Genomic DNA, 18,748 nt, shown 5'->3' on the forward strand with positions numbered 1-18,748 from the left:
CTTGAGATAGCAAAACTTGCAATTGCATAAATGCAGCAATGAAACTCAAATTCTGGAACAGAGGAGAGGCTTAGGCCAGTTTTCCAGAAAAGCTCCAATTTTGGTGACTTCTTTTGCAAATGCAGTCCTGCTTTCAGGCATAAAGGAATTTTGAAAAGCCTGCTCTTTGCACACAGAAGGGGAAACGCTGCTGCCACTACTTCATTCTGCAGATCTAGAACTACACAGTGCTCATAGACAGCTGAGAGTGACTGCCAAAATTTTACTACATTTCATTTGGAGTGGGCAGGGCCTTTGTTTAGTGCCTTCCTGGGAAATCCATGATCTTTAGGTTCTATTTCCCTCTACAGTACCAGAGCAGGTATTAATAAAGTAGCACAAGAATGTTTAAAGAGATCAATAGTGCCATAAAATACAATTAAAACTGCCACTTAAAATACCTTGCCCTGCCAATAGGCTTTTAAAACATCTCCCTACTCAATGCTGATTTTGCATTACAGCCCGTGTCTGCTGGCTGGCAGAGATGCGTGGATGCACACTTCAGAAGAGAGCACCCTTCTCATCTGTGTCCCTCCATGGACATCATGCTGCTTCTCTGCTCAATGGTCAATTTGTGCACAAGTACCTCTCTAAATTAATTCTCAGAGCAGGTTACTGTTCCTTTATTATGGGCCATCTCCAAAATGGTAACCAAACTCACTTGAAGCAGAATGCAAGGAGCCATTACTCTCTCACTGCCTGGTGTTAGTTGCACGTGTTTGCGCCCTGCCTGGCTACCTCGGAAATGAAGATGAAAATCTAACTGACTGATTCTGGAAATTGAAAATAGATTTTTCTTAAGTTCAAAAGCAACAACATAAATCACAAAAAAATATTAATTTCAGCACACAGACTTGAGAGTCTGTCCCTGTAACTCTTGTTAAATTGCAGCTGCACAGCAGACACAAGAGCTAGCAGTCTTTTCACCACGTTTTGCTGTGCAGAGGTCTCCATTTTAGTCAGGCACTTGGAGCTGCACCTGGCCTCAGATGAAGTGCTTGCTACAAAAACTCAGGTTCCAGCTAAAGAGAAAGAGAAACCATGCTACTTCAGTCAGGGATCTGACAGAGGAAAGGAAAACAGAAGAAAGGGATTCCCTGCAATAGTACACTGTTCCAGTAAATAGCTCCAATGGTGCTCTAAGTGCACCAGCATGCTCCCCTCGGCACCGATGGGCAGCAGAAGAGCTGGTGGCACCAGTCCAGCGTGCACAGCACCTGCCCTGGAGCAACATAATTATGCTGTCCTCCTCTCCTTCAGGGCATTAAGGTGCAGGCAAACATAAGTTGTCAACTCCCTCTGGCTTTAATCCACCCCCATCTCCACGTCTCTTTGCCCACCACAAAAACTAGTCCCTCTGCTGAGGCTGCTGCCCCTCAGATTAGCTCATCATGTGCCTTGGGTGACTTCTCCTAGTCGAGTGAAGTCCTACCAGGCTGCACCTTGCTGGTTAGGAGCTAGAGATCACTGCCATCTCCATCAGCGCTCCTCTGAGCGGATGCGTGTTAAGTGGCAAGGAAAAGCTCTTCTGGTAAGTGCTTTGGCAACACACCATAAATACTGTGATGGATTAGTCTCCCCATCCTCCCCCCGCCCCATTCTTCTTTACACTCAGAATGGTACAGGAGTCCACAGGAGGTAACAACAGAGAATGTGTCCAGAGAAGCAGCATACCGCTTGTCCCACTGCAGAGACCCTTCAATTTTAATTACACAAATAAAAACCTACTATTTTATTTTCTCAGACAGATTTTTTCCAAATGAAAGAAAGTGAGAAAGTGAAATACCTATAGCAGAGCCTTGAGCCTTGCCAACTTTCTTGCTTTTTTTTTTTTTTTTTTTTTTTGCTTTTTTTTTAAACTCAACGCAGAATCAAAGAGGATAGGAAGGATGATCTTGAGGTCTCTTCCAACCTAGAAATTCTGTGAAATTCTGTGAAATTCTGTGAACTCCAGCAAGATGATGCTGATGAGGAAATCGCAGCGATGCTCAAATACAGTTTCCCTTTAAGAATCTGCCAGGGCTGGAGCAGTCACGTGGCAGACTGGTGTGTGCATGGGTCTGTGCGTGCCTGTTTAATAAGCCATGAAGCTCTCTTTGGCTGAACTAGCATGTCTGTCATGTGGTATAGGGTTGCCATGGCAAGTACATATGCAGTTTTTGATCTACTTCAGAGACTTAGCAGAATTCAGATTAACAATGCAAGAATATGATTTCACAGGAAAAGCTTTCCTTTGCTTAGCCTAACAGTTCAGATGTGAAGCTGAAATTATTTAAAATATCTGCTGAAAAGTTTTAATCAGCATGTCACAAATACCATTTAGCTCAAAACAATAGCCCTTCAGCGTGAATCCCATCGGTTCTGTCTTTGAAAGCAGCTGTGTATTTGTCACATGTTGCAGTGCATGAATTTCTGTACACTTGTCCATTTACATTCACAGAAAATTGTATTTCTGCTCCAGCCATCAAAACAAGGACAATTATTCCAGTGGGAAATAAATAAATAAACAAATAATACTCCTGTGAAAGTTGTCCCTGACACTGAGGTAGAAAAGGTCTTCAGGTTTTAATACCTGGTACCAAAGTTAAGATCTTGCTTGTACAACAGGCTGATGCACACCTGCATTACACGGACTTTAACGCAGCGAGAGAATACGGCTGAAGCCACTTGCAACTCAAAGCCAGACTTGGGGAGGGAGCTGTTTCTGCAGGAGCAGTCAGAGGGCTGTTCTGAGTGACTGAGGCCAGCTCCAACAAAGCACACCGCTCATGTGCTTCTGGAAACCTCACCATGGTGCCAGCAGACACCTTGACCTAAGCTCATCAGTGTTTAGTACACATTCAGGTGGTTTTCATGTGTGCTACTGCTCCAGAGAAAAGATTTCCAAGTCCTGAAATAATTTTTGATGCTACTGAACAAGCTTCAAGCAAAAACATTACACGGAGTCTAGCCATACAGAGTGTCCAAGCCTCTAAGCAACTGAGTAAATGCAAGCAGACCTCAATACCACACAATTTTTTAATAAAAGTTAGCCCTCTGTTTCCTTGTTTTTCATAAAAGTCCTTGAAAAAGGATAACCTATATTGAAAAGACAATTGATTCTCAGTGTTTCCTTCCAGCAAGGAAACCAAATGAAAACTAAATTTGAGTTAAAGCCGAGTGGATTCCTCTCCCCCTCCCACACTGGCTTCCAAACTCTTCCAACAGCCCCATTCATGCCTGTAATTACCACCAACGCATACCATCAGGAGGTGCAGAGCCTTCCCACCAAGCAGGGAACAAGATGTTGCTTTTGTTCTTTCCCTTTCTTAGAAGATACTGTGTTTGGGTTTTGCAGGCTAAATTTGAATCCTTCTCCTTTTTAACCTTATGCTTCTTACTCCACTTAGATTCTCCATGTCCCCATACACATCTCACTTCCACTGTGTATCATATCCTTTTCTCCAATAGCAACAAAAGGAAAAATCTCCATTGCAGATCTCTTGCCGATTTAAACAAACCTGAATACTAAAACATGAAGTGATGCTCTAGGATTTCCTCTCCTCTATTAGAGTGGGTTGCATTTAATGTTGATTGATAATCTGATATCCATAAAATTGGACACCTGCATCACTACATTTACAATCAAGAGCTTTCTCCCGTAGCAAAATTGCCTAACAGAGTATACGGATTTTTACTGAAACTGTTTTGAATCTGTTTACAGAAGATGAACATCAAAATCTAGCCACTGAAATACTGGATGCAGTTTCAAGATGCAAATAACAAATTTTGCTGCACTACTGTTTTTTGTTTATTACAAAATTGCTGACATCTCTCAAGTTCATCTCATTACCAGAAATTAGAAAAATGAGATCACTAGTCAGAGCTCCTACTAATGTGATTTTGGTGTTAGCAGTCTAATTTTTTAATTAGCCTCTCTTTGTTTCCTGATTCAGACCTGCACATTGTGGAAGGCTGCAGGATTTTCTGTCGGAGTTACAAAGCTGGGCACTGAACAACTTGTCATGCTCCCCAGTACCTCTGTTTCAGCCCTGAGCCCTCTGCAGACAGCAGGAATTTGCTTCTGCATAGCCGCATGCAGAGAAGCAAAACAAACTTTATGTTTAATTATAGAAGATTATTCTCTAGATGGGCTACATTTTTAAACAATCTTTTTTTGCAATACTAATGGACTCAGCAGTTTCCTTTTGTCTTTAAAGATTCAATTAAAAGTATGTTTCAGAAATTAAATTACAGCATGAAATTAGCTAAGGGTATGAAATACTGCATTTGCCCTAGCATTCAGGGAAAGGCTGTACAAAGCAATTCACTTAATGGCTCCTAACACGTGATCTCGACTTAATAACTAAAGTGCCCTCAGCTAGCAGAGGATCTACTGGTGAGATATGCCCTATATAACCCACCAAAAGGAAGAATGGATTAAATGCAGGTAAATTTTGTTAATTTATGGTAAGCCCTGCAGTCATTCTAATATTTGATCTTTTAAAACATTACAATTCTGTCACATAACATACTTGTCAGCAGGAGTATTTCTGTGTGTTTTGGCAGGCTGTGGCCCTCTGTCTTCACGTGTTCCAGAAGCATCTGCCCAGGTCTATTGGAAGCATTTCTTTTTCTCCAGCTTTCGGAGAGTACTGCTGGATGTAATTCATCACAGCCACCAGGGATACACTTCAGTTTATTCTGTGCTGTACTAATATAGGGAAGGAAATGAGCAGTCCCCTAACTCTTCAGCTGTCCCTTTAGTCACTAGTTGGGCACAATTTCGACTTGTGCTGTGTGCTGCCCTTGCGCACACACAGTGTTAGCGCTACGGAGGAGTCTAACCCATTTGGGATCCTTGGGTACTGTGCAATAACAAAACAAAACCCAACTCCACTTATGACTGCTGTTCTGGGACCAGAACAGCTCACTTGGTTCATTTGTAAGCTCCCCAGCAGCACCCAAGCCCAGCGGGGCTTCCCCCAGGGCTGAGCGGATCCTGCCCTGCGCTGCTGGCACCGTGGTATTGCTGAAGGCCCTGTGCCAACAATACTTTTCACCTCTTTTTTTTTTTTTTTTAATATATATTTTTAAACTGATTTCACTTAGGATTACAACACAAATTAGAATAGAAAGCCAGAAAAAAAAATCAAATGAGTCTCAAATTAACTATAAAACCTACAGCTAGTAATGTCTCTGCAATCTATTTCTTCTCTAATCTCTCCTTTCTCCCATTTCATAAAAATCTAATCAGTACAAATGCATATTCCTATTTCATACGCATTTTAGCCACTGATCTAGGTCAATCTGGCAACAAGGTGCCCATCACCTGATGCTTCTGTTGCAGAGGCGGTCTGCTGAAATTCTGCATTTTCAGGGGTATACCTAAGAGCCAACTCTTCTTTAGGCTAAGAAAATAAAGATTCTGATTAAATTGTCAAGGACCATACCATGTTTATGTTTTCCTGCAAAGGAAAAGGAATAAATAAGAAGCATGTGTAGCTTGTCAGAAGGGTGCTGAGAAAGAGAAGAGGCAAAGTGAACAAATGCCTACCAGCTGGGTGGGGCATGAAGTAATCTGTATTATCATCAACAGGAAAATACATAGAGATGTGATTTATGGCCCCAGAAGGAGCAAGGGACTGAGCTGTTTTGCTGAAATAACATGTTTGTTTTCAACTTTATGAACAGCTATTGTTAAACAATAGATTTTCCTGAAGGTACAGAAGGATTCAGCCATTAGGCTAGCGCAGATTTTTGGTTCTGCTGTGTTGTGTGACCGGTGCTCATTACAGACAGTTTTGGCAGAGCTTCCTACATATATGTGCATGAATATGCTTTGAGCATGCTGAGGACTGTGACTAGCTGCAATTTTACTGCTTATGGGTCACAAGACTACTTTCTGTATGTCTTCATATCCGTGCTTCAGGCTGTAACATGAATTCTTAATCCAGGTCACAGCCAATGACAGCATTTGTCAGGTGTCACTGAACTTCAGTGTGGAGTACATTGTGGTTACTGGAAGCCTTGAACGAACGAGAACAGATCGATGCTTGCGTTCTGCCAGCAGTCCTGGCTAGGCTTGCTAGTGTTACATGACATCAGTTGTGCTGTTGTACTGAATGCATTTCTTCATTAATGAACTCCAACCTAGATTAGTTATAAAGACTTTATCTGGGAATGCTTCAAAATAGTCTTGCTTTTTTTTTTTTTTTTTTTTTTTTTTTTCAATCCAGTCTTCACAATAGCAGTTTTTATTTTTTTTTCTGCCATTGGTAAACACTATGCAATTTCATAGTGTATTTGAAGACATTTTTCAAAGCACATGCAAGCCTCTGACTAGAAATAGCAGCACCACCAGAGCCCTACAGGCTTGTGCGAAACATCTACTTAACAGCTCTACGTGCATTTCTGTCTTGCTAAGGGGGCCTTCTTGGTAAGAGGCAATGCACGATAATTTTAACTTTCGAGTTAAAATCACAATCACATTCTCTCATTATAGTGTAATAAAGAGATAGTGAGAAAACTAGAAACAAAGTTAGCTTAGGAACAAATGGCTGAAGTGTACATTATGATCCATACACCCCCGCCCCCCACCACTACACAGCCTTTCCAGTCCCTTCCAACCCAAACCATTCCATGATTCTGTGATTCTGTCATCTCCCGGTGGTACACCAGACCTTCTCCACAATGACTCAGGCTGCTGAAAGCACACGAGACTGTAGGTTGTGTGTGAACATCCGTCCAAATGGAGCTGGACCACGGCCAGCTCACTCATTTACACAGGTGGTCAGACAGCCCACAATAGCAACAGTGTGGAGCCACTTAGACTGGATCTTCACTAGAAGAGGGCTCTGTAACCCACTTATAAGTCCTTTGGGCTCTCTGTGACCCCATGCTTCTAATTATGCTTTTAAATATAGCAAATGAATCTTGAGCCAAAATGCACTTGCTTATGTAGTGGACCAGTACACACCTGGGCAATTTGTAAAGTGATGAAGGGGAAGAGATCTCGTACTTCCCCCTGAAAAAGAGTAAAAGGAATAGGCAGAAGCCCTAAAAACATGGAAGATTTATAGAAAACAACATCAATGTTTAAATACCAAACTGGAGATGATTTTATTTTTATTTATTTTTAAAAACTTTGGATTACCAAGTTGCTATCAGCCACTATAGTAAATTTTAAATAACATCTGTTGCATGACTGTCCTAAAATAAAACTTCTTAGAACAGCAGCAATAGCAATATAATATAGCTTGCATTGTGTCTGTAGTTTATTTTCTATGGCAATAATACAGGCAGCCATATGGATACAAGCATTTGGAAAGGAGGATTTGTTGGCTAGACCACCACATCTGTTTACTTATAAAACACAACCAAAATACATTTGGAGGTCACTGACTGCACAACCATTTTACTTACTCTCGATGAAAAAACTGTCAATGCTACTCTTTCTAAATCAACTCAGCTTCAAAAGAGGCTATCATTCTTATAAGGAAAAGGTTATGAAATCATACTAAAATTAGTCTCTATCGTGCCTCATCAGACACTTCAACCATAAAGGTGGTATAACAACATTAATTTAATCCAGGATGAAATCAGCATGCAACACATCCAGGAGAAAGAAAACTGAACAAATTCCACATGCATAACTTTCTCATAACCCATGCCCTTTGATTAAGGGAGCAAATACCACCAACTCCATATGCAAAGCCCACATTCATAGCTGGAACTTACATTTGAATTAAAAACAGAACACCAGAAGCAGCTGCACACATAAACCATGAACAAAACCCACACACAAACCATGAACAACAGGTTCATAAGCTAGTAACTTAAAACATCTCAATGACATGCTTGCAGGTATTTTAATTGAGCCTCTCACCATGATCAGAAAAAATTATTGCACTTCCTTGACGTTTTTCTTGAGGTCTGGCTGTAAGCATATTGTAATCTAGTAAGCATACATTCCAAATTTAGAAATGTCTAGTTCACTATGCAAAATTTCAACTACAGGCAAGGCAAATGTTTAGGAAAAAAAAACAACAACAACAACAAAAAAAACCACACACAACAAGCAGTATTTTAAACATTATTTTGTCTAAAGTATTTCTCTGATTTCAATACATCATTGAAATTAATTTTATTATAAACAGTGAGATCATAATGAAATTATTTTCCTTTGGTTATTTTTTATTCTGGTAGAAACTTTTGGTAGAAACACATCAACATGACCTCATACTCTAAGTTAACACACATTTTCTCAGCTAAACAGAGCTTTTGGCAGTGAATAGTCCCATACATAGAAGTATTTTTATATTTGCTTGCTGTCACCCACACTTGATAACACTTAACTTTTAGCCAAAGGACACATAACTTATGTCTTGTTTATGAAGAAACCTAAGGACAGAATCTACAGAAAACAACAGACAGGCAATACCTGAATGCAATTGCCTCCACAACCTTAAAAAAAATAAAAAGGAGGGGGAGAGAGCAAGAGAAAAATATTATCTTACTTTTGCCGATGGGTTAGTCTTCTTCAATATTTGAGTTGCCATATAAAGGAGAGGTTAGGATGACAGCTGTTCATTACAATTCCTTCTTTATTATAAGAGCTTAACTCTGCCACTGGCTGGCTGGCCCATTTCTGCTAGCTTTAGCACAAACAGTGCTCCTAAAAGCTCCTCCTCTTGACAGCATCTGTCTGGATACTTCCCTCAACAAGCAGAAACACGGCTTTGCACAGAGCCATTTAGGTGCTGGGAATGAGCTAGGAGTCAGAGAAACCATCAGAAGCAGAAATATTTTGGTGGTAACATCCAAGATTTGGCAGGCAGAAATGTATGCCTACTGACACCACCAGCTTTGCACTAGAGCAGTCACGTTTTTGTAGTATTACAAATCAAAATGTCAACTCCCCCAATTGAAACATTATCTTAAATGATACCTAAAAACTAGAAGCCAAAACTTTGAAAGCATGCATCTCCTATGAAAGCATGCAACCCCTGCCACTCCCTATGATTAATGCAACATGCCTCAGACTTAAGGGAAAGCGGAGGAAGGGTTCATTATTTCTTACTAAGGCTTTGTACTTATACAATTTTAGAATGTCACCAATGAAGTATCACACAAGACTAAATATAATAGATGCAAAGTATTTAACTATATGTATTTCAATTAAGGATGAGTAAGGAAGCAACTGCTTATTGTAAGAGGTGCCTTAAGTAAACTCAAAATTCTCACCTTTTCCCTGGCACCCAGAGCAGCAGAGCCAAATCTACCTTCTGTTCCCAGAAAAACTGCCTACGGCAAATATTGTATCATCATCGCAAATGTACATCTCACAGTACTGCAACTTACTCCCAGTGAAACTAATGCTGCTTCGTAACTTTATTTGCAATTTATAAGCTCTGTGGGCAACACGCCAGTGTATTCTCTTGGTCTGGACACAACCCCCTGAACAGACAATGATCAAGTAAGTGAGTCCAGACAAATAAAAGAAGGAAGAAAGAGGGTCTAAAAATTAGGCTCAAAATGTATATGCATTAATATTTACTGTGGCTTACTCCCAGCTAACTGATCAGCATGTTAACCTTATTTTCTCTGCATGATCGCTAAGTACTCTACTAAAATTAGGTCAGAAATTCAGATCAGATCAGCTGACTCAGCCCAGCAAGATCAGACAAAGGCTAGTTGCTATTTTTTCCAATGCAATGCATGGTTTATCCCCTTCAATTTACAATAGATCCATACATTTTTCCCCACAATTAACCTATCAGAACCACAGAGAATGAAACAGCAGTCGCGCTAACAGTATATCAGTGCTATTGAAGAAACACAACACAATGTATCCTTTTGTAAGGCAAAAATATAATTGCACTTTTTTTTTTTTTTTTTTTTTTTAGGGTAATTTTTCAGATCTTGTTTCCAAACTGCCAATACTACTGCATTTCAATGAAGTTTTAAGTCATTCAGCATGGTTATCAGACGACTCAGGTAAATAACAGCTTCTTTGCAATAATGTTTGTATGAATTCCAACACTGTATTAATATTAAATAAAGTGCTCATTAATTTGTTAATATACATGAACAGCCTACTTCTCAAAGAGACCATCTGAACACCAACATTGAATAGCTTCTCAAAAATTAAATCACCAGACTTATTCAATTTTCAGTAGGTGCCAAAGACTCGCAACTGCTTTATTTTGATTCCTGCCATCAAAAGGAGAGTATTTGCTGGAACCCTCTCCCCTGCTCAAAATTTACCTGCTGGGAGTCACGGGGGAAGGCTCCCTTGTTGCTACGGAGATTGTTTTTGGCTGTTGATAGTCTCCAGACTGTTAGCACTGCTATCACTGCACATGTGCACCATTTGCTATCTAGGCCACACTATCAGGAAATAGGGTAATATAAATACCCACGAAGATAAGGTAAAGACATAAGGAAACTAGTACAGAACAAAAAAGAAATCAATAATCCTACTTTACCTTTTCTCACTGCCGTGTCTCAATAGACATGGGCTTGGGTGAACCTCTGGAGGTTACTACAGGGAGAAGACTTGATTGCAGTCAGCCTAAGTGACTTTAGACATCATTGTTCCTGTAGCTGCATCAGTTGTTTTCCCTTAGTCTGCCATTGCTTTTAGTTGTACCGATCAAGGGTTGATCATGAATATCTATTTTCCCTTCCCAAGTTTACACAGGGAAAAGACAGAAAAAGTCTAGGTAAATAAAACATTTTCTAAAATTTCCTAGGGTGTTTGTCCTACTCCATTTCCTTAGAAGGATATTGCACGCACACACACGCACACCAATGCTACTGCAATAAGCCAAATCGGCAAGGAGTAGAGGGACCCACCACAAACACAGTTTCGCACAGAATAGTGCTATATCCAAGAATGTTGGTGCCTACAAGTCACATACACACATTTATGCATGCACAACACACATATACTGTTCCTCAGATAAACCATAGCATAGCTGGGAATCTTCCTTGCATTTTCTGACACTATCTGGGGAGCAGAGCTCTGTTTTCAGCCATCTCTGTTTAACGTAAGCAAAGAAATTCATGATTTGGCTCAGCCCTAAATCATCAACACTTATCCAGACCTTTTCATCAAATCACTTTGCCAGGATCAATAAACAAAACCACACGAAACAACCACAAGGTTGGAAATACTATTACCACCATTCAAATTAGGTATGGAGAAGCTTAAGAACCAGGTAGGTCCAAAACTTACTCCCTTGCCTCAAGAAACTTATTTACAACAAAGCCTGTTCTGGCATTTAGTGACCTTTATGATCACTCATAAAAGTGCTCGTGAAAGGCTTAGCCAGAGCACGGCCTAATTAGCTGTCAACCATGAAGACCATATTCTAAATAAATCTGTATACATTGACAGTTTAACAGGTTATCAAATGAAGTTGCCACCACAAGGACCAAGGAATTTATTTTTGCAGCAGTTGTAAATTAATGAAAAAGTGAAATTTCAGTAAATTTAAAAAAAAAAAAAAAGTTCAAATTAGATTTGCAAATAAATTTCTTCAGTGGGAAAAGCCACTAATTTAAGATCATAGAATAATTAAGGCTGGAAAAGACCTCTGAGATCATCTAGTCCAACCTTCCACTTACCACCAATATTGCCCACAGATAAGAAGGTACTTTTCATCTTATTACTTTAGAACAGTGTTTTACTGACTAGCACCTTTACTTAGCAGGTGAGACATTCAAATTTTTCCTCTTCTTCATATAACTACTGTTTAACTCCCCCTTACCATCAGATCCTACTCATCCCTCTTGGAAATTCTGTGGTGTATGTAACTACGGTAGTCAAAAGAAAGAGAAGATTCAAACTGCAGGGTTTCTTGTGGTTGTTATTGTTTTGTTTTGTTTTTTACTGCTAAAGGCACATCTTCAACACAAACTTTCCAGTACCTGCTCCCAGGAACACTAAACAAAACTGGCAAGAATTAAACAAAATGCATAAATCCTGCATAGATCAAAACAAAGCAAAAACTGCATTTATTTGCTGCAAGGAAAAATGTGTTTCTTTGTCAAGTCATGCATAGCATAGCTCCTGCTACAAGTTACCTATGCCTTTGACTCCTCAACAGTTTGAATCCCTCTAAACATCACCCAGAAGGAACTGACAAGGTAACTAGTCCAGAAGACATGAAAAAAAAACATTGCATTGGCTCTCATGATTCACTTTAATTACACATTACTCTTATATCCTCTACAGAAAACAAATTAGTGGAAATCCAGATAATTCTAATTCCTGGAATGTAAAGCAGCCATTATTTTGCTTTATGTTGCTTCTTCTCCATTCCCCCAAACTATATGGGCTGCTCTTTTCCTTTTAACATTCCATCAAAATTACCGGACTACTGAGGCGTCACTGGAATGTTCACAGCACAGCGTGTCTGTTATACCTGGAAGTACAGTACCCAAGACATGGCATAAAATTTAATCACTTAAGCTGAAATATAGAAAATTCATGCTGGGGGGAAAAAATTCAAAGGACTCCTACCATTTTGTGCTCAAGCCATCCATTTGCATATAAAAGTTTAGCAGTTAAATGAATGGTTTAACTGTATTACACAATTTGTCCATTTTGAGAAAATACAAATTTTGGACATGCAAATGCGTGTGTGCGTATACATGTATACACATAAATAACTCGTTAGATAGATAGATAGATAGATAGATAGATAGATAGATAGATAGATAACTATCCCATGCACCCTTCTTTTCCTGTCAAAAAGACTGCAGAGATTTCATACTACCCTCTGGCACAAGAGGCCACATCGTGTAAGTGCTCTTCTCATTAACTGTCAATTAAAATTTATGGAATTGTTCAAGAGCCATTACACGGTTGTGCCCATCAGGTGTGTGTTCCACTTCAAATATTCAAACAAATAAAATTATTTTTTTTACTAACTTCAGAGAGCACAGAATGGTGAAGAAGCCAAATAACACAAGACAGAATTTTTGTAGATACCAATTAGAGAGCTTTGAAAGCTTATCAGAATTTGAAACCAACTCAAGAAGAATCTGTTTTCATCTGTGAGACTGTGAGGCTTTGCACAATATGTCTTTGCAAAAAGTAGACACTGTTGAACTAAAAGCACCAGATGGCTGAGGACCTATTTTCCATTAGATATAGGTCTCCAGTTGCAAACACCTAACATTTTTTGTTACAAATCACACCTGCTGAAGATGCCACACATGCTTAAATTTAATAAATTTTGATGGAAGTACTCTCTTCCATTGAGGAGAGGAGAACCATTCAGTACTCTGTCTATACAATATAATACACATGCAATTAGCAGCCTGACACAGGCCTGTAATGACTTTTTTTTTTTTTTTTTTTTTTAAACCAACGAGCAGCTGGAAGTCAACTGATCTAAGCAGATTTACCACTGCTGAGACTCTGAGCCCCTCACTGTTCATTCACTGTGCCAGACCACTCATCTTTTTATCAAAATATTTACCGTTTTATTGCTTCTTCTTGTTTTCGGCGTTTTTCGCTCTTTTCTTTCAAGTAAGCCAGGTTTGTTTCATTCCTCATGCGATCATTCTCTCGAGCAATGTCTGATGCATTCTGTATAACCAAGCCATCATAGGCCTTCATCCCCATGTCTTCTATATACTGGAGAAAAGCGCCCAAAGTGACCTCCTCCTGATTAGAACTCATCATCTTGCAGGAGATAATGAACAAAGGAAAGCAACGTTTCCTGCAGGTTGAAAAACACATAATACCTTAATCAGTAGGAAAACAACTTATGGTTTATGACAGAGAGACCATGTCAATTGTAATCAACATCTCTGTAAGAACTTTTATACTTTCTCCTGTCTAAAGGACAATAAACAAAGCAATTCAGAACACAGAACTGTATTATTATAGAGACAAGAAGACAAAACCCTACAACCTCTTCTTTCCAGTGATGTTGATCCATCCAATTATATATTGTTCAATTCCCCCAAATTATGTGGATTATAGGGTTTTCTCCCACCCCTTGCTTTTCCTAACAGCTTTCAGTTGCAAGGACATTGATTTCCCCAAATCTTGGTTTGAAGTGGACTGAAAAAGTTTCCAAGGACAACAGGTCCTTTTTACAGTTTAGACACAGCTTCACCAAAGCAGATAACCAGACAAAATTCCTGTTCTGCAGAATATTTCCACCTCAAAACCTTGAGGTGGAAATCACTGTTCCATTTTTTGGAACAAAAAAGTTCAATTTTTTCTTCAGGTTCAAAATCTAGAAAGAAATATTGTAAAATAGCTTCCAGTACTTCTCAGTAACACAGAAATGAATGCATGAGCCCCTAGTCATCTGCTGCCTGGCAGCTTATTAGCTTGAAGCTCCAAGAACAGACAAGAAAACTCAGCTCAGCTGGGACCTTCAGAACTGTGAAGTGCTTGAGTTCTCCAAGCTTCTGTATTTCTTCCACAGGTATGACAGACACTTGCATTTACAGCACCTCCAGCTATGCAGCATGGAGCTGGCACGCACTGGGATCCCCAGCCCACTTACGGCTCCATGGCAGGCAGCCTGAAGGCTCTCAGAAAGGCCTGAAGGCTTCCCACTCAGAAGCAGCCAGCCTTGGAGTCACAACAACCCTGCTGTGCAGGCATCAATAAATACTACAGGTGACTAAAGACAAGGTATAACTAGAAGAAACATATTGGCCAGCTAAATTCTGTACAACCAGATTAACAATCTGTGATGTGAGTAATACAGAATGTTAAAAAGCAGGGGTGCACCACCTTATTTTACATGCTGATTGCAGCCTTCCTGCTCTAAGGTACAGAGATGCTACGATCTTGACTGGCGCCATCCTGCACCCGCTGTGAGGGGGTCTCCATCTTACCACCGAGGCCTGAGGTGGGGTGATGGCGCGAGGCACCGTCAGGCCCACTTGCCTCGTTGCGGCAAGAGCAGCCCTCCCTTCCTGCAGCAGGATGCTGTGACTTCTCGGAATGTGCCTGAGAACGGTGCCAGCACTGCTCCTAGAAGTGATCTGACTGAATAGGCAATGAGCAGCCTGTCTGCACACAGATTTTTAGGGGCAGAGCCCCTGTGTAATCATCATCAAATTTTTTCCTCCGTCTCCTAGCATTCTGCCATATTTCTAATCTTTATTACTCTGCTGGACAGGCAACATTCTGATCAGGGTAGGCCCTGATTTATAAAAATAAAATAAAAAAGTAATAGATTCTAGCAATCACTGTGGACATTCAGGCACAGCCCCGAGCACGAGAACAAAATGTTTCCACATCCATGGAGTAAGCAATCTGCAGGGCACATGAAGGGTAGAGAAATATTTTCCATCCTTTCCCTCCCCCTTTTTGATCATGTGAAGTGGCAATGGCAACAAGCTGATTTTAGACAGTTAATGATTAATGCGATGCACACCAATGACTTTTCCCTTGTTCTTTGCTTTTCTATATCAAGATTATTTCTGTTCAGTGGTAAGCTGTGTTAAAAACCTGAAGATTCAGAGGTTGGGAAGGGCCTGCTCCCATCACCTCTGCCTCCAAAGACAACCTTTGCTATCATCTCAGCCTGAACACAAGGATGAGCCTGATGTTCAGGGTCACTGGATTGATCTTAATGTATTTTCAGCAGGGATATAGGTATCTTCTACTAATCCCTGCAGGCTACAACCAGTGAAGAGGTCTTAGCACAGCCCAAATGTGAAGGCTGCCAATTTCACATAGCTGTCGCACTGGAGGTGGCTAGCACTCCACTGGGCCGGAACATGCACTGAGCCATCAGATATATTTACTGTAAGCGGCACAGTGTCTACAAAGGAGTGAATGCTTCAGTAGACATCATTTTAGACCTGTTCTTAACCCTTCTGATTAAGAAAAATAAGTTCAGGCACTAAATCCCCTACTTGGGGACTCTCTTTACAGCAGTGAGGCCTGCCTGATTAAAAGCAATACTAATGGCATGGGCTGCTCCAACTGAAGAGCCTCCAAGCTTCCCAAATGGTTCCTGCTTCCTGATGGTTAAGATCTAGGCTGTTGCCACAGCAGATGTTTATTTCACTTTATTTTATATTTTGGAATTCTAGTAATGTCTAGTTTCTGCATTGGTGTTGCATTTAATTCAATTCAGATAAACCTGTAAAACAGAGAAACCCCACTATAGTGACCTTAATGGTAGTTTTGCCATTGATTTCTCCAAGGACCAGATTTTACTCCTGAAATATAATATGAAATTTAATCCTGGAGATAACCTCAACAGGCCCTCAATAAATGCAGTCCAGATCCATTTTTCCAAGAGACAGAACTTGATCTGCTTTGCACCCTCTTTTATGACAATACTGCATTTTTCCATGCTTAACCTTTCTTTTTAGAGGTCTAAAATGATTGACTCTTAAGGGTATGCTGAATCTCCTTTTATAGTTAAATTTATTTATATACGGGAGGATTAATACCAAGGTTGTTCCAATTAGAAAAAGACTAACAAGACTAAAAAGACTAGCAAGTCTCTGGTCATTGCACACAGCTGAACAAATATTTTATATACTGTTTTATCACTACTACAAAGCTCATTCAGAATGCCAAAAATTTGCATGGTATTTAATTAAATAGATCAAGATGTTCTTTGCCCCAACAGGGGTCCAATCCCGCAACAATAATGAGGATAGCTGTTGTTATTGAACTCCTCACTGACAGTCAATGCCTGCATGTTACTGACACCAAATTCAGCTTGGGGTATTCCTGGAGGAACTGTTGGGGGGCTCACAGAGACTTCAAAGCCTTTAACCAGCTCTTATGGCACTAATTTTGAAAAGCATCTATACCTACAGCAAGCATTTTCTGGATTAAAACCTGCATATCTCCTGCCTGCATGGTATTTTACAGCCTCATTGCATTTACTAATATCTGATGGCTGTACATGCTCTGCTTAAACAGGGAATAAAAAGGCAAACAGCTGGGGCAAAAAGCTTAACTAATTACTGTAAACATTTTTATAGTATTGGTATTCCTTGCATAGCACATTCAGAACAATTTTACTGAAAGGTAGCAATACCACTTCTGAGATACTACGTTAATGTAGGAAATGAGCTTTTCAACTGCAGTCCACGTGGCCCACCAAGTCATACACATCGTTTGCTTGCCACTCTTATCAGGAAATGCTGATTATGGGCAGCACCGATCAACCTGTGATCAAAGGTTCTGCTTGCTGGTTAACTCAGGCAGCAAGCAATTCCTAGCCATCTGTCAGGGCAGATACAAGTACAAGCAAGTGTTCTGAGTATATTTATATTTGATTAAAAAATGCAAATGCCAGTTGTTAAATATGTAGTATAAGCTGTAGGTGAGGCACCACCATTTTGGTAACCCTAATACACATGTTGCGGGCAGATATTTTATTAGCTAGTAACGAGGACCATGCAGGGCCACTTTCTATTTGTAACCAAATTGTATTCAGTACATTTTGGTTTTGAAATCAATACACTCTGGAAAATAGTAACTGAGAGTTGTTCTGTTTGGGATATTCTCATAATACTCCTTTCTCTTCCTCCCTTCATTGTATGGGGACAGAAGGAAACATGATGAAAAGCCCTGAATTTTGCCCCTGTTTTTTTTTTTTTTTTTTTTTTTTTTTTTTTTTTTTTTTCCTCTATATACTAGCCAACATACTGAGAGAACTGAAATGAATGGAAGGAACTTTGTTGTAAGCATTCAACAAACACTGAACATTTTTGGAAATTCTCCTGAGCGGAAGGGCACATATAAGGAGTTGTTCAACGTGTTCACTTTGCCTCTTAAAGGTTGCACTAACACTATGTGAAATCTCACTGAGAAATATAGTTGCGTTCATTGTCACCTGAGCCTCCAAATAGCCACCAATGGAGTTTCACACATCTCCACCTGTAGCTTAATCTTTGTTTTCTAAGCTATAAATAGAGCTTTTACAATTATGAGAACTCTGTATGTGTTCTTACAAGCAGCAACATAGGCCAGGTGACTGGACAGTGAATAATCCTACATTTATTACATTATTGTACATTGGTCCTTTCAATGCTACTCTGTTTGTTAAATATACACTAATGAATTAAAACATCAGGTGTTTCAGATTTAAGTTCTGTAACAAGTGTTTAGGAAGAACTTCTTCACTGAAAGGGTTGTGAGGCACTGGAACTGGCTGCCCAGGGAAGTGGTGGAGTCACCATCCCTGGAGGTCTTCAAAAGACGTTTAGATGTAGAGCTTAGGGAAATGGTTTAGTGGGGACTGTTAGCGTTAGGTCAGAGGTTGGACTCGATGACCTTGAGGTCTCTTCCAACCTAGAAAATTCTGTGATTCTGTGATTCTGTGTTACCATCCTGGGGAAAGATTTTAAGACCATCTAGAACAGGAGTCGCTGACAATATAACCTTTTTCAAAATTCAGGAAGATAAAATTTCCTCAAAATCTAGAATAGCCTTCTTCCAAATCAGAGAGACATTTGCAGAGCAGCAGAGAGCAGCTCGCACTGTCATGTCCTGTGCAATAAACTGTCAGCATGGAAGGCGTAAAGCAAGCAAGATTTTTGTGGGTGGGTGTCCCCTGTCCCCCCCAGCCAGTACATCTGGCTTGCTGCTGGCAAGGGCAAGCAATCCCCTTATTGGTTTTGCCTACTAATATTTACATAACAGAAGTGAAGGTCTTTGTAATGATTCAGAAATAATTTATATGCAAGAGTAATGCACTGTCATTCACAAGAC

At 40.0% G+C, this 18,748-nt stretch overlaps 1 protein-coding gene across 1 annotated transcript in view; it reads right to left on the reverse strand.

The window, feature by feature from the left end:
• NYAP2 (neuronal tyrosine-phosphorylated phosphoinositide-3-kinase adaptor 2) overlaps positions 1-13,726 on the reverse strand; it is a gene marked incomplete at its 3' end in the record, with an annotated part of 128,438 nt that extends 114,712 nt beyond the window's left edge. Inside the window, exon 1 of the mRNA XM_082766846.1 lies at positions 13,515-13,726. Coding sequence (XP_082622972.1) covers positions 13,515-13,720 — 206 coding nt within the window. The 5' untranslated portion in view covers positions 13,721-13,726. The remainder of the gene's footprint in view (positions 1-13,514) is intronic.
• Positions 13,727-18,748: the final 5,022 nt, after the last annotated feature.

Source organism: Aythya marila (assembly GCF_965140915.1).
Source record: "Aythya marila genome assembly, chromosome: 9".
Taxonomy (NCBI): Eukaryota; Metazoa; Chordata; class Aves; order Anseriformes; family Anatidae; genus Aythya; species Aythya marila.